This window comes from Panthera leo, chromosome A1, assembly GCF_018350215.1.
Source record: "Panthera leo isolate Ple1 chromosome A1, P.leo_Ple1_pat1.1, whole genome shotgun sequence".
NCBI classification, from domain to species: Eukaryota; Metazoa; Chordata; class Mammalia; order Carnivora; family Felidae; genus Panthera; species Panthera leo.
The window spans coordinates 28,665,946-28,680,520 of record NC_056679.1 but is presented as its reverse complement, the minus strand read 5'-3'; the positions used below and the strand labels follow the sequence as shown (position 1 = coordinate 28,680,520).

At 38.6% G+C, this 14,575-nt stretch overlaps 1 protein-coding gene across 2 annotated transcripts in view; it reads right to left on the bottom strand.

The window, feature by feature from the left end:
• Window positions 1-14,575, bottom strand: part of VWA8 (von Willebrand factor A domain containing 8) — a 370,895-nt gene that overhangs the window by 91,425 nt on the left and 264,895 nt on the right. For both annotated transcript variants that reach the window (XM_042927004.1, XM_042927013.1), the window contains exons 36-37: window positions 7,092-7,173; window positions 2,940-3,144 (exon numbers count right to left, since the gene is read on the bottom strand). In XM_042927004.1, the coding sequence (XP_042782938.1) occupies window positions 2,940-3,144; window positions 7,092-7,173 (287 nt within the window). The remainder of the gene's footprint in view (window positions 1-2,939; window positions 3,145-7,091; window positions 7,174-14,575) is intronic.

Sequence of the window (14,575 nt, the reverse complement as noted above, 5' to 3'; positions counted from 1 at the left end):
ATTCAAAGCAACAATGGCTTCAGAATTGATAACTCTAGAAGGCTGAAGTGAAGCAAGATATAAAGGAAAGTGGTAAAGCATGTAACTGACATAGTTAATCTAAATATAAACAGTTCTTTTGCTATCATTCAAAAGACTCAAGGAAAAAAGTGGGTCAGTAAGTGGTGGGGTATTTGCCCAGCCTTCACTGTTGACCTAATGGAGCATCTCGTGACCAACAGGAACCAAACAATACAGGTGTGTGTAAACCTCCTTAAACTAGTGAATGCAAAGCAGGTCTTTTAATTTCTACGATGTAAAGTAAGTCCATTTTGCCACTAGATGGAGATCGGGTTACTCTGCCAGGAACAGGGAGAGGGCTGGAACTTAGCCAGCGAGAAGTATGGTACTAAGAACATATTCTCTTTTCTCAATATTTCTAGAAAGGCATTTTTCAAGCTCCTGAACCAGGAGGAGACATATGCTGAATAAAAGGCCCATAAATGAGGAAGAGCTTGAGGGATCGCACCGTACGGGAAACTGTAAAAGACATATTTTGCTTCTTATTACTACTGCTCCACAGTGATTCCCATTTAGGTCTGGTTGTGTACACTACTTGTAAATAATAACAAGAACTGGTCTGCATATGAGCAGTTAAATATACTCTCATTGTTAAAAAATTTTTTTTTAAAGTTTATCTACTTTTGAGAGACAGAGCATGAGCGGGGGAGGGGCAGAGAAAGAGAGGGAGACACAGAATCCGAAGCAGGCTCCAGACTCCAAGCTGTCAGCCTGACGCGAGGCTCGAACACTCGAACCGTGAGATAATGACCTGAGCCCAAGTGGGACACTCAAATCGACCGAGCCACCCAGGCGTCCCTGTGCTGTCTCGTTATTGACCAAGCAGGGAGAAGAGGACAGATCCGACCAAAAAATAAAACGACGTCAGACCATCTGGGCAATTAATCCTGTCTCTTTAGACATAAAGACGTATGCTTACAATTTGTTTCTCAGTTTGAGTATGTAGATAAATATATATTTCAATATCGACCAAAATGGATCAAAGAACATCAGAGATGTTAGGAGAAGGTTGGATAACAGCTATTCTAATTTTCCAAATGAAACTAACATTCACTTCTGAATTGTGTAACTTTCTTTCTGAATAAGTCTTATTTCTGTTATAGCTGAACTTTGAACAGGAGACATAAAGTTATGCATTTTCTGGAAAATGTTAGGTCTGGGAAGGATCAGATGTTGCTCTGCATACTGCAGCCAAACCTTTTGATTATTTTTGAGATGTTAGATAATATATTTCTGTTCATTTCTAACTTAATAACTATATATATTCATCCAATAAATATTTATTCAGTTACACAAAAACGAATGAATAACTTGTGACAGTTTAAAAGAACAGTTCCATTTTTTGTCAAATAGCTTCAAAGGCTAGTGCAATTAGGATATATGAGTATGAGCATACACAAATATATTAATTGCCTGTTGTGTATCAGTCACTATGCTGGGAATAGAAAGATGAACAACAGAGTCAGGGAAGTCGCTGGGAAAAAAGAGTGTATGGCTAAACTACAAATAGGGGTTAATTTTTGTAGCAGTCAAGACTAGTTATGAAAATCATGTGTAAAATTCTTTTTTAAAGTTCTGTTGTAGAAGACACTTAATTTAGGCCACACTCTTGACCATAGGAAAAATATGACCTTTCATCTCTATGACACATGAGGAATTGAAATAAAATACAAGAAATTTAAATACAATAGTATTTACCAATCTCTGTAATGAAAAGAGGAGCTTAAGTCAAAGGGAGAAGAAACTAATGTTCAGGATAATAAGAGAATCAGAACCATAGTTAATTAATTTTCTAATTATTGTTATGGATAGTGACCAACATTCAGTCTGTTGCTATGATAGATTCATTGCACTTAATGGCATGTTTATGTTAGAGCAATACATTTGTTTTAGCTTAATTAAATTAATATATTCATACCCTTTCAAAAGAAGTTGAAGTTGCTTGCCTACATTGGTGTCGAATTTTCAGAATGTTCCTATAAGGTTTTAAGAATCTAAGAGAAATATGTATTATTCATTCACAATTATTCTCCTTTAAGGGAAATCAGAAAAATAACCACACAAAATAGTAATTATTAATCAAGTATCAATGGAGTAGTTTGTAGAAATTTATCTTGTTAATTGGCTCTCTGCAGAGCAACACAGCTGGCAGGAACCCGCCTTTCTTTACCATCTTGCTGGATAAGAATGAAGCATAAACAGAGAAGTTTTCTTCTGAAGATTAAAATCAATTACAAATAAATCCTTTTATTATATGCTTTAGTATTTATGGGTACACAGCTTTCCTCATTGGTTCCAGACCAACTAGATTAGGTGGTGACTGAGTCATTTCTGGAGTTTCCTCTCACTTTGGTGACCTATTTCCATATCTCTTTCCAGGGCAGGGCTGGGTCTATCTACTGCTAAGTTTGCATTATCTGGAGATAAGGAAGTTGGTAAAAACACATCTTTGCTGGATGCATAATATACGTATCTTCTCTAGTCTAAAGGTTTTGACCTTATGGTAATGTGCTGCGTTTTATATCAGTATTTCTGCCTCCTTGGTAGCATAGCATGCAGAGATGCCCAAGATGATGGTAGTAAAAGAACAAATGCAAAGGTGATGCTAGAAGCTGATTAATGCTTGGGGTCAAACAGAAGCAATTGTCTTGTATTCTCATGCTGTGATGTGAGGAACTTGTATATTTAAGCACTGACCGCAAAAAGGGCACCTTTTAACTTTCCCACTATCTAGAAAAAGACACGTCTTTTTCTATTATGAGAAATTAGGTATTTAAGTAACTATATTTAAGTTTTGAGGCCAGAGGTTTACTTCCATTTGGAACTAACCTTATACGTAAATATGCACCTTTAAGAGGGAAAGTGGGTTAGAGTGGTACCTGCATATGTCTGTCACTGTCTTGTCCAATCATGTTTCTCCATTCAATGAGTGATCGCTGCAGACGTTCAAGTCCAGTTTCCCAAAGCCTGATGTGACCTCCCATATCGACAGTAATAACAGCACCTTTGCCCCACTCAGCTAGCAGTGCATCTGTGTCCGAAATAGTAGACAGCCATGTGGTATATGGTGAGAGAGACTCTGATCTGAAAAGGAAATTACAGTAGTCAATCAGTTGGTAATAACGAAGCTAGTTTACCTAATTGTGGTTCATTAAACTTGCTATAAAGAATTCTAATAGTAAACATATTAAAAGATACCAAGAGATCCATCTGTAAGAAAAAAAATGCACAGATATCTATTGGTTACTTACATTTTTCTGTATTTGTGGACCCCCGATTGTATTGGCGTTCACTGTCAGAAAGAAAAGAACTCTAAACCAACTCATATCTCATGCACCTGCAATGTTAGACTCACTCCTCAGGGGTCTAAGTTTCAGTCTAAGTGCTAAAGCTGATATCTTTTCTATGGGCTTTACCTGCATTTATATTTAATATTTTGCATTTTCTAATTTAGGAAGTCACAAGAATTTATAACAAGGAATTTATATATTTGTCATATTATATATATTTCATACATATACATGTTTTCTTTGCTATATATTCATTTCTAGGAATGCAGTTTTGCTTCTATGAGTCAACTGCACACTTCCTTTTTCTAGGCATAGCCTTCACTATACAAAAGAAACAGATTAGAAATTCGAATTACCAGCGTTGGCTCTCTAAATACATCTGATATTTTCTATGTAAAATAAATGGTCTAAAGGCGGAGTCTCATCAGATAATAAAAACATAATAAACTATCAATGTAGATTTGGGAAACCACAAAACCACTATGTGTTGGGTCAAATCTTATAACCTCCTAAAGAATAAACCGAGACTACCTGACCTTTTTTTTTTTTTTTTCCCAGTCTGCCTTAGTAGATACTAAACACAGGTGACACAGCCAGCTACTCTGGGACACAGAAGCTTTAAAATATGTTTACATGAAGAAGATGGTAACTACTGCTTCAGTGTTTCAGAGCTACTTTACAATAATAGAAGGACTCAAAGAAGGCAACATTTGACATAATACAGGATTTATCTCACGGTGCTCTGCCAGAAATATTTGCCTTAGGAAAAAAATTAATAGGTACACATGGTGAAGTAAAGGGCTATTCAAGAATAATGAAATTTTTCTACGTGAAACAATAATGTTTGTAATTCTTCCAAGAGCACTCAAGATGTATGACTGTTGAGTACTGTATCTACTGGCTAAATGTTTAACTCTTCATAGTATGAAACTTGATTAATGTCAAAATATGTCAAAAAAAGGGTGAAAAAATCACATTTACTGCAATTTGCTCTAGAATCTCTTCTTCACCTTGTTTTTTTTTTTTTTTTTTAAGATTTATTTATTTTGAGAGAGAGAGAGCATGAGCAGGAGAGGGGCAGAGAGAGGGAGAGAGAGAATCCCAAGCAGGCTCTGTGCTGTTTGTGGAGACTGACGCAGGGCTCAAACTCACGAACTGTGAGATCATGACCTGAGCCGAAATCCAGAGTCGGATGCCCAACTGACGGAGCCACCCAGGCGCCCCTTCTTCACCTTGTTTTAAATGCATATTCTCTTTTATACATAATAGCAAGGTCTTTAAGGAACACATAGAATCATAGTAGAGGGAAGCCCAGATTTACATACACCCACACATGAGAGGTAGGCAGTATCATTTTACAGATGGAAATAATACAAAAATTTGAGGAAAAATACTCAAATTTTACTGGGGGCAAAAGTGATGTACTCATTTTGGTTCTGTAGTTACATGCAGTGTCACTGTATTTTCTGTTATCTGAAGTTAGCCATCAGATGGAAAATTCCAGCTATCTAGCAGAATGCTAAATTTAAGCAACTAGCAGGAAAACTGAAATCCAGATGGGTTGTTCTCTTGGACTGCATATATGCCAAAAATGGCAATAGCTAATCTCAAGAGAAATTCAGGATATACTGATAATGAACAGACTCTAAATCACGTGGCACTTGAAATATGGCAAGTCCAAACTGAGATGTTCCCAAAGTGTAAAATAAATACTGATTTCAAAGACTTAGAAGAAAAAAGGAATGTAAAATATCTCATTAAAACTTTTATATTGAATATGTGTCAAAATGATGACATTTTAAATACATTGGGTTAATAAAATGTTTAGTTAAAGTTAATTCCACCGATTTCTTTTTCCTCTTTGAATATGGCTAGGAAGGAACATAAAATGACATTGCATTATATTTCCGGTGGACAGTACAGCTCTAAATGAATGCATTACAGTGACCAGTTGGCACTGGCTATATACACAGCTGCTCTTCCAGATGTTGTTCCTATGGCAGGTAGAACATGGTCCACATAGAAAGTTAAAACGGAAAAACAACAAAATAAAGCCTAGGGCCAATGAGGGAGAAATTAAGAGAAATATTGGAAAAGATTATTAATGCTTTAGAAATGTAAAAAGCAAAAAGTTGTTCTTTGCTTCTGTTGCTTGAACTAATAGTATATTTTAATAAGCATATAATTCATATGGAGTAAGGAATTTCCCAAATGACCAAAAGCCATTTTCCATGAAATTGACAAGGTGAGATGCTCTAAGAAGCCATACTTCTATATGTTGGAACAAGTAAACCTATTTTTTTGAGTAATGCTTTTATTCTTCATATTTATTGACCTTGAGTAAGGGTCCTAAGAAACAAAGCTGTGCTTCTGAGTTACTGTGTACTGTCATGCTGAGCTATTTACTTCTAGGGGTTAGAGGAATGGGTGCAAAGGTGGCCTGCGGGTGCCGTGGATGACTGACAGCCTTGGTGTGGCTGGCCTTTCTCTCCTGTTGGATGGCTCTCCGGGGTCCTCTGCTTGGCATCTCAGCTGAGGCTTTCACCCCTGTGTTGTGAGGTCTCAGTTGCCTGTCAGGAAGTATATGTTAGTAGGGGATGTGATGTCAATCTAGGCCAAAGCAGAGTAAAAAATTAGAAGAAGGAGTAGTTGGCCCCGGGGGGGCAATGTAAGGAAGAATCTAGGCCAGGTGGACCAGAGCAGGGGCTCAGTTAGGCTGAGAGAGGGAGATCAGGCATGGATGCATCCAGAAAGGGATGGGCTACTGGAGAGGACACCTGTGCTCCTCAAGGGTAGACACCAAACACGTTGTTTTCCTTCTGTATCGTCCATCCAACTGGTTTGAATACTTTGCTTCCATCATTGGACAATAATAAGAGCAGTGAATGATCACGAGTTTCATTCTAAATCTCTGGAAGCCTTTAGCTACTACATAGCCTTCACAACCACAGATGCACAGTAGCACATTTAAAAACAATATTAAACAAATGCTATTTAAATTCCTTTGACATTTTGAACACATTTGCCTCCAAAAACTAATATGTAAAGTTAATAGATACGGTGGATGGAGCTAGAGAGTATTATGCTAAGCAAAATAAGACAGTCAGAGAAAGACAAATACCATATGATTTCACTCACATGTGCAATTTAAGAAACAAAACAAGCAAGCAAAGGGAAAAAAATAAGACAGAGAGAGCGATGAACCAAGAAACAGACTCTTAACTGTAGAGAAGAAATTGATGGTTACCAGAGGTGGGGGGTAGGTGGGTGGATGGGTTAAATAGGTGATGGGGATTAAGGAGTGCATTTGTGATGAGCACCGGGTGATATGTGGAATTGTTGAATCAGTATATTCTATACCCGAAACTAATATTACACTGTAGGTTAACTAACTGGAATTAAATAAAAACTTAAAAACATTTAAGAACCCCAAAGATTTCTGCAATACTGAAAATGCTATTTCAGTTACAGAAAAACTTATCATTAGGACAGATCAAAAAAGAGAAATGAAGCCTTGAAGTTTGTTAGACTTATACCTATATGACATTTTTCCCAAATGAAAATAAAAATAGCAGTAAACCATGCAGAACAGCAGCAAGACATAAGCCAAGTGCAACTGGGGGGAAAAAAGAGCTTGCTATTTAAGGAAGCAAAAGCACACATTTATTCAGAGCACTTGGGAAGACTTGGCTCACTTTCTATCTGACATACAAACGGAGGACAAAGGTGAAAGTGAATTACCTGGGAATAGGGATGTATCGGAGTTTCTTTGATTGAAGGTCAGTGATTTCCATATAACCAGCTGTTTGTGGAGGGGTAACATCTGCAAACAAGTCACAGCATTGAGCAGAGTATTAAATTACAGCAGGATAGCAAAATAAGACCAAAAGAAAGCATGAATGTTGCTAAAAGTGGAATGAAGTTACCAGTACACTCAGGCAAAACTCTGAGACCCACCTGACAAGGTCCTGGGCCAAGTCTAGTCTCTAGGTTATGTTTTTGTCAAGGAAACACAAAGATTGTCAAATACATGCATATTAGGCTATGATTCTTTACTGTCAGAAAATTACCCAAGTTCTTTTCATTGTCTTTGCTAGCTTCCCAAGATGAAAAGTTTCAGCACTTAGAGTTTATATGAAATTATTTCATCACGTGAATTCTGTTTTTCCTTCCTGGGAAGTCACAATGACAGTATAACGTAGTGGAATCAGTACCCACTTTGTAATCAGACTGGCCTGGTATAAAATCTTGGCTCTGATATGTCCTAATTGCGTTTTTGGCTGGTCAAGTTAATGATCTCACTGCTTTTGTCATTTGTGAAATGGGGGTAACAACAGCATCTGAGCATCATAAACATTATTTGGGGGGTCAGATGAATTGGGTAATTGCAAAGCACTTAATTAGCAGTTGCTCAACACACGGTGCCTGTAGTGATGAGGGCCATGCAAGACGGGAGAGGGTGAGGTGAGCATGGGCCAGTGGGGTGAGGGCTCTGGATCACGGAAGCTATGAAATGGTGGGGGAAGAAGAGGGGAATGACATAGAGGGGCCAGAGCTCCCATCTCCAGTTCTGGAGGTGTTTCCAGGAGGATTCCAGGGGCCTGCTGATTTCTTTTCCAAAGCCTTGAGTTACACCACCCATCATCCCTAGCTGCCACTGCTGTGTCAGAAACTCTGCTTAGCCCTTTTTTTTTTTTTTTAAATGTGCATTGATACTTGAGAGAGAGAGAGAGAGAGAGAGAAAGAGAGACAGTGTGTGGGAGTGGGGAAGGGGCAGAGAGAGAGGGAGACACAAAATCTGAAGCCGGCTCCAGGCTCCAGGCTCTGAGCTGTCAGCACAGAGTCCGAAGCAGGGCTCAAACTCACCAACTGTGAGATTATGACCTGAGCCAAAGTCGGCGCTTCACCTAATGAGCCACCCAGGTGCCCCAGACTCTGCTTAGTCTTTACAGGTAGTATTTTTAATACTGACAACAAAGACTTATGATTCCTGCTCGAGAGATGAGGAAGCTGAGGCTTACAGAATTATGGTAATAATGTGACTTGCTTGTGGCGACATAGCTGGAGGGTGATGTAGGCAGCTTTCAAACCAGGCCGTTCCAGCTTTGAAGTCTCTGCTCTGTCCACCACTCTACACAGCTCCTACCTAGGCTGACCCTAGGGCAACATTTAAAATTGTTTTACAAAATATTGGCTATCAGTGTCTCTTAAAAAAATCTCCCTTACACAGAACCCATACTTTAAAAAAAATTTTTTTTTTAAATTTTTTTTTTTTTTTTTAACGTGTATTTATTTTTGAGACAGAGAGAGACAGAGCATGAACGGGGGAGGGTCAGAGAGAGGGAGACAAAGAATCCGAAACAGGCTCCAGGCTCTGAGTTGTCAGCACAGAGCCCGATGAGGGGCTTGAACTCACAGACCGCGAGATCATGACCTGAGCCGAAGTCGGCCGCTTAACCGACTGAGCCACCCAGGCGCCCCCCAAAAAAATTTTTTTTTTAATGTTTATTTTTGAGAGAGAGAAAGGGACAGAGCACGAGTTGAGGAGGGGCGGAGAGAGAGAGAGAGAGAGGGAGACACAGGATCTGAAGTAGGCTCCAGGCTCTGAGCTGTCAGTACAGAGCCTGACGCAGGGCTCAAACTCATGAATCAGGAGATCACGACCTGAGCTGAAGTTGGATGCTTAACTGACTGAGCCACCCAGGCGCCTCTACAGAACCCTTACTCTAAAAGATTTTTTCGGTTGTCTATATCTTATTACAATTCCAGATTAGAATGAGATATCCAGGATGTTCACACTGGATTTATCCAATGTAGTTTACAAAAAAATTAAAAACTTGGCATTTTTATTTCATGTTTTTAGCTGAAGATTTCTGAGTTAGACCATCTGAAAAATTCAAAACTCAAAATATCTCTTATTTATTCAACAAACATGGTTAAGCTCACTTTGCACCAGATACTATACAAAGCACTGAGGATAGAGAAGAAGGAGGTTGATTCCTCCCTTATTCAAGGAGCCCACAGCACAATGAGGAAAGTTCCTTTTAACCAAACCAGACCGAATCCAACCCACCGAGGGCCTTTCGGGACTTGGAAAAGACTCCAGGGTGAGACTCATGGGCCTGGGGCCAGGTATGAGTTGCAGAGCAAGGCAAGAAGGAGTGCCAGGGGTCAGAGGTTTAGGAGGAAATGGAGGTAATGTCCAGGGATAACAGAGGGTAAGACAAGAGAGTTACTATGGTAATCTGACCACCCAGCTCAATTGGCTGTCCCCTGATGGCCATTTACAGAAAACAAGCATGCTTATCATCTGTCACACAGGCCTGCACTGGAAATGCTGCCTAGGATAGACGGTCAGTCTCGGATAAAGTTTTGCACCATCTATCATTTTTGACAGTTCCTGCGGCTAAGACCCAGCTGAAGTAGGTTGAATTATTTATGGACCCAGGTTCTTTGCCAAAAATGACCAGTTACTGAAGAGGTTGGGATGCCTAGAGCTGTCTAGTTAACAGACTTATATTTTTGGCTTGTCACTCATGGGAACTTTTTTCATACATAGCAGAATGAAGCTGAGCTATGGCCATCAATGCTTTTAGATGGCCTGTGAAAACAAAGTAAGTCAACTTATTTTAAAATATTTTTTTTCCCTACATCGTTTTTTTCTTTCACTGTGCAAATTAATTCCATGGCATAAAGAGGGTGAGAAAATGCAATAATGACTGTGTCTATTTCAAGAAGGAGAAAGCAAGAATTTTACTCCTGGTGCTAAAAAATATTTTCATGTATTAGAAAAGGCAATTCATGGTTATAAAGCATATCAAAGCAATATTAAGGGTAATGGTAGCGGTGATAATGGTAAGTGCTTGAAAAATGATCAGAGTTGATGTTTACTGATTTGAAAACGAATCAGCTTAGAATACATGATTGAATTAAGGAAGTGAAAATCGTGGCCAGACTTCCCTACAAACTTAGCCAAATCCTTGTCAATCCGTTTTAAATGTTTCAACGCTGTAGAGAGGACGGAGGCTCAGTAAATTTCCATTACATTTATAATCCAGGTGGATTTCCAAGATAGGTGTAAGCTATGCGAGAGGATGAGTTCACTAATGATTAAAGGGAAGTCACGGCTGCAGTGCTTCCTGCATAGTTCCCGCAAACAGTGGGGACAGCTTATGTGCACAGTGCCAAGGTTAGGAGGAGGTATAAAAGCTGTCAGACAAAACAACCACGAACACATTCAGAGGGAAGATGAAATTATATTAAAAAATTCACTCCTTCTAGCAATGTAATTTGATGGACATTTGTTAACTGCCAGGTTTAACGCACTTCTGTGTTTACAGATTAAGAGTCATGTGTGCCCTGCAATCGTGCCAATGCCAAATCTTTGAATTTACTCAAAGTTCAAAACACAGGCATCAATTTCAATCCAGAGTCATTATTTTGTGCTTAAAGAGCCGAGAACTGTGATAAAAAAACAAAAAAAACCAAAAACAGCTAACATTTCCCTAGATGAAAAATGATTGGAAGAAAGCAGTAAATCTCTCCTCGTTTGCATTAAACAAAAGCTATACCATCTTTGTAAAAGCCACCAAGAGAGTAGCCTTTACGGTTTCTATTGATTTCTTTAATAAAAGGCTGATATGCATTAGTTCCTGGCTAATCAGATAGATGGTTGGATTCTATTTACTTAAAAAAAATTATCTATTTTTTTATACCAGCATCAGCTCAAAGATCGCTTCTTAACCAGCAAAAGTATTTTTTTTTAATTTTTTTAACGTTTATTTATTTTTTTTTTTATTTTTTTATTTTTTTTTTTTAATTTTTTTTTAATTTTTTTTTATTTTTTAATATATGAAATTTACTGTCAAATTGGTTTCCATACAACACCCAGTGCTCATCCCAAAAGGTGCCCTCCTCAATACCCATCACCCACCCTGCCCTCCCTCCCACCCCCCATCAACCCTCAGTTTGTTCTCAGTTTTTAACAGTCTCTTATGCTTTGGCTCTCTCCCACTCTAACCTCTTTTTTTTTTTTTTTTTTTTTTTTTTTTTCCTTCCCCTCCCCCATGGGTTTCTGTTATGTTTCTCAGGATCCACATAAGAGTGAAACCATATGGTATCTGTCTTTCTCTGTATGGCTTATTTCACTTAGCATCACACTCTCCAGTTCCATCCATGTTGCTACAAAAGGCCATATTTCATTTTTTCTCATTGCCACGTAGTATTCCATTGTGTATATAAACCACAATTTCTTTATCCATTCATCAGTTGATGGACATTTAGGCTCTTTCCATAATTTGGCTATTGTTGAGAGTGCCGCTATAAACATTGGGGTACAGGTGCCCCTATGCATCAGTACTCCTGTATCCCTTGGATAAATTCCTAGCAGTGCTATACCAGCAAAAGTATTTTTGACGCTATGATCTTTTCACTACTACTTTGGAAGTTATATACTCAATTCCTAACTTACCAACACATCAACTTAGTATCATTGCCTTCTTCCTGAACAATGTAAGGCACTAGAACACTTTAACATCAGTTACTCCTCTCCTAACTTGTGGATGATAATTATCTCATAGTTTTGATATATGCTTCTTAAAATTTCACAAAATTTCATTACTTTTTATCCCTTATGATAATGCTTGTTAGTCACATATTTATTCTTTTTTCATATGTTCTCATCTGAATGGGTTGATCCCTAGATCTGTGCACAACTATCATCCTGGTATCTCCTTTTGTCATTCTCCTAGTTTTTGTTTTTGTTTTAACAGCCCACATTTATAAAATTCCTCCTGTGTGTTAGACACTATGCTAAGCACTTTATATATGTTTGGAATATTTAAGGAATTCTACTTAAACAAGTGAGGGGAAACAAAACTCCTGGCATCTAAGAGAAAAATGGTAAAAGATATAAACAAGCAATTCTCAGAAGAGTAAATTGCAACATGTAAAAAGATTCTTCAAGTTACTAGAAATTAGGGAAAGATAAACTGAAACCACAATAACGGGGTCAGATGCCTACAAGAGTGGATACGGTTGGCACCAAGAAACATAAAATACCTAGGAATAAATCTAACCAAAGATGTAAAAGATCTGTATGCTGAAAACTATAGAAAGCTTATGAAGGTAATTGAAGAAGATTTAAAGAAATGGAAAGACATTCTCTGCTCATGGATTGGAAGAATAAATATTGTCAAAATGTCAATACTACCCAAAGCTATCTACACATTCAATGCAATCCCAATCAAAATTGCACCAGCATTCTTCTCGAAACTAGAACAAGCAATCCTAAAATTCACATGGAACCACAAAAGGCCCCGAATAGCCAAAGTAATTTTGAAGAAGAAGACCAAAGCAGGAGGCATCACAATCCCAGACTTTAGCCTCTACTACAAAGCTGTCATCATCAAGACAGCATGGTATTGGCACAAAAACAGACACATAGACCAATGGAATAGAATAGAAACCCCAGAACTAGACCCACAAACGTATGGCCAACTCATCTTTGACAAAGCAGGAAAGAACATCCAATGGAAAAAAGACAGTCTCTTTAACAAATAGTGCTGGGAGAACTGGACAGCAACATGCAGAAGGTTGAAACTAGACCACTTTCTCACACCATTCACAAAAATAAACTCAAAATGGGTAAAGGACCTGAATGTGAGACAGGAAACCATCAAAACCTTAGAGGAGAAAGCAGGAAAAGACCTCTCTGACCTCAGCCGTAGCAATCTCTTACTCGACACATCCCCAAAGGCAAGGGAATTAAAAGCAAAAGTGAATTACTGGGATCTTATGAAGATAAAAAGCTTCTGCACAGCAAAGGAAACAACCAACAAAACTAAAAGGCAACCAACGGAATGGGAAAAGATATTTGCAAATGACATATCGGACAAAGGGCTAGTATCCAAAATCTATAAAGAGCTCACCAAACTCCACACCCGAAAAACAAATAACCCAGTGAAGAAATGGGCAGAAAACATGAATAGACACTTCTCTAAAGAAGACATCCGGATGGCCAACAGGCACATGAAAAGATGTTCAACGTCGCTCCTTATCAGGGAAATACAAATGAAAACCACACTCAGATATCACCTCACGCCAGTCAGAGTGGCCAAAATGAACAAATCAGGAGACTATAGATGCTGGAGAGGATGTGGAGAAACGGGAACCCTCTTGCACTGTTGGTGGGAATGCAAATTGGTGCAGCCACTCTGGAAAACAGTGTGGAGGTTCCTCAGAAAATTAAAAATAGACCTACGCTATGACCCAGCAGTAGCACTGCTAGGAATTTACCCAAGGGATACAGGAGTACTGATGCATAGGGGCACTTGTACCCCAATGTTTATAGCAGCACTCTCAACAATAGCCAAATTATGGAAAGAGCCTAAATGTCCATCAACTGATGAATGGATAAAGAAATTGTGGTTTATGTACACAATGGAATACTACGTGGCAATGAGAAAGAATGAGATATGGCCTTTTGTAGCAACGTGGATGGAACTGGAGAGTGTGATGCTAAGTGAAATAAGCCATACAGAGAAAGACAGATACCATGTGGTTTCACTCTTATGTGGATCCTGAGAAACTTAACAGAAACCCATGGGGGAGGGGAAGGAAAAAAAAAAATAAAGAGGTTAGAGTGGGAGAGAGCCAAAGCATAAGAGACTCTTAAAAACTGAGAACAAACTGAGGGTTGATGGGGGGGTGGGAGGGAGGGGAGGGTGGGTGATGGGTATTGAGGAGGGCACCTTTTGGGATGAGCACTGGGTGTTGTATGGAAACCAATTTGACAATAAATTTCATATATTAAAAAAAAAAAGAGTGGATAAGGTTGGGGCATCAAGAACCCTTTTATGTTGCTGGAACAATGCTGGGAAACAATTTGATAATTCTACTTTTAGATAGATAGATAGATAGATAGATAGATAGATAGACAGATTCTCAGCATATATACAAGGAGAGGGATATAAGAATATTCATTGCCCACTATCTGTAACAGCAAAAATTGGAAAGAACCTAACTGTGCATCAACAAAGACCAGATGAATAAACTGTAATATGTGCAGCAGTGAAAGTAAATGAAAGTGCTATTGACATGGATGGTGACAAAGATTATCTCCTTTGACCAAACTCTAGTCAGGCTCTTCTGGATCCTCTTCCCAAACAGACCCCGACTTTTGGGCTTCTGTGTCCATCTCTGTCTTGTCCACTTTCAGCGAGAGT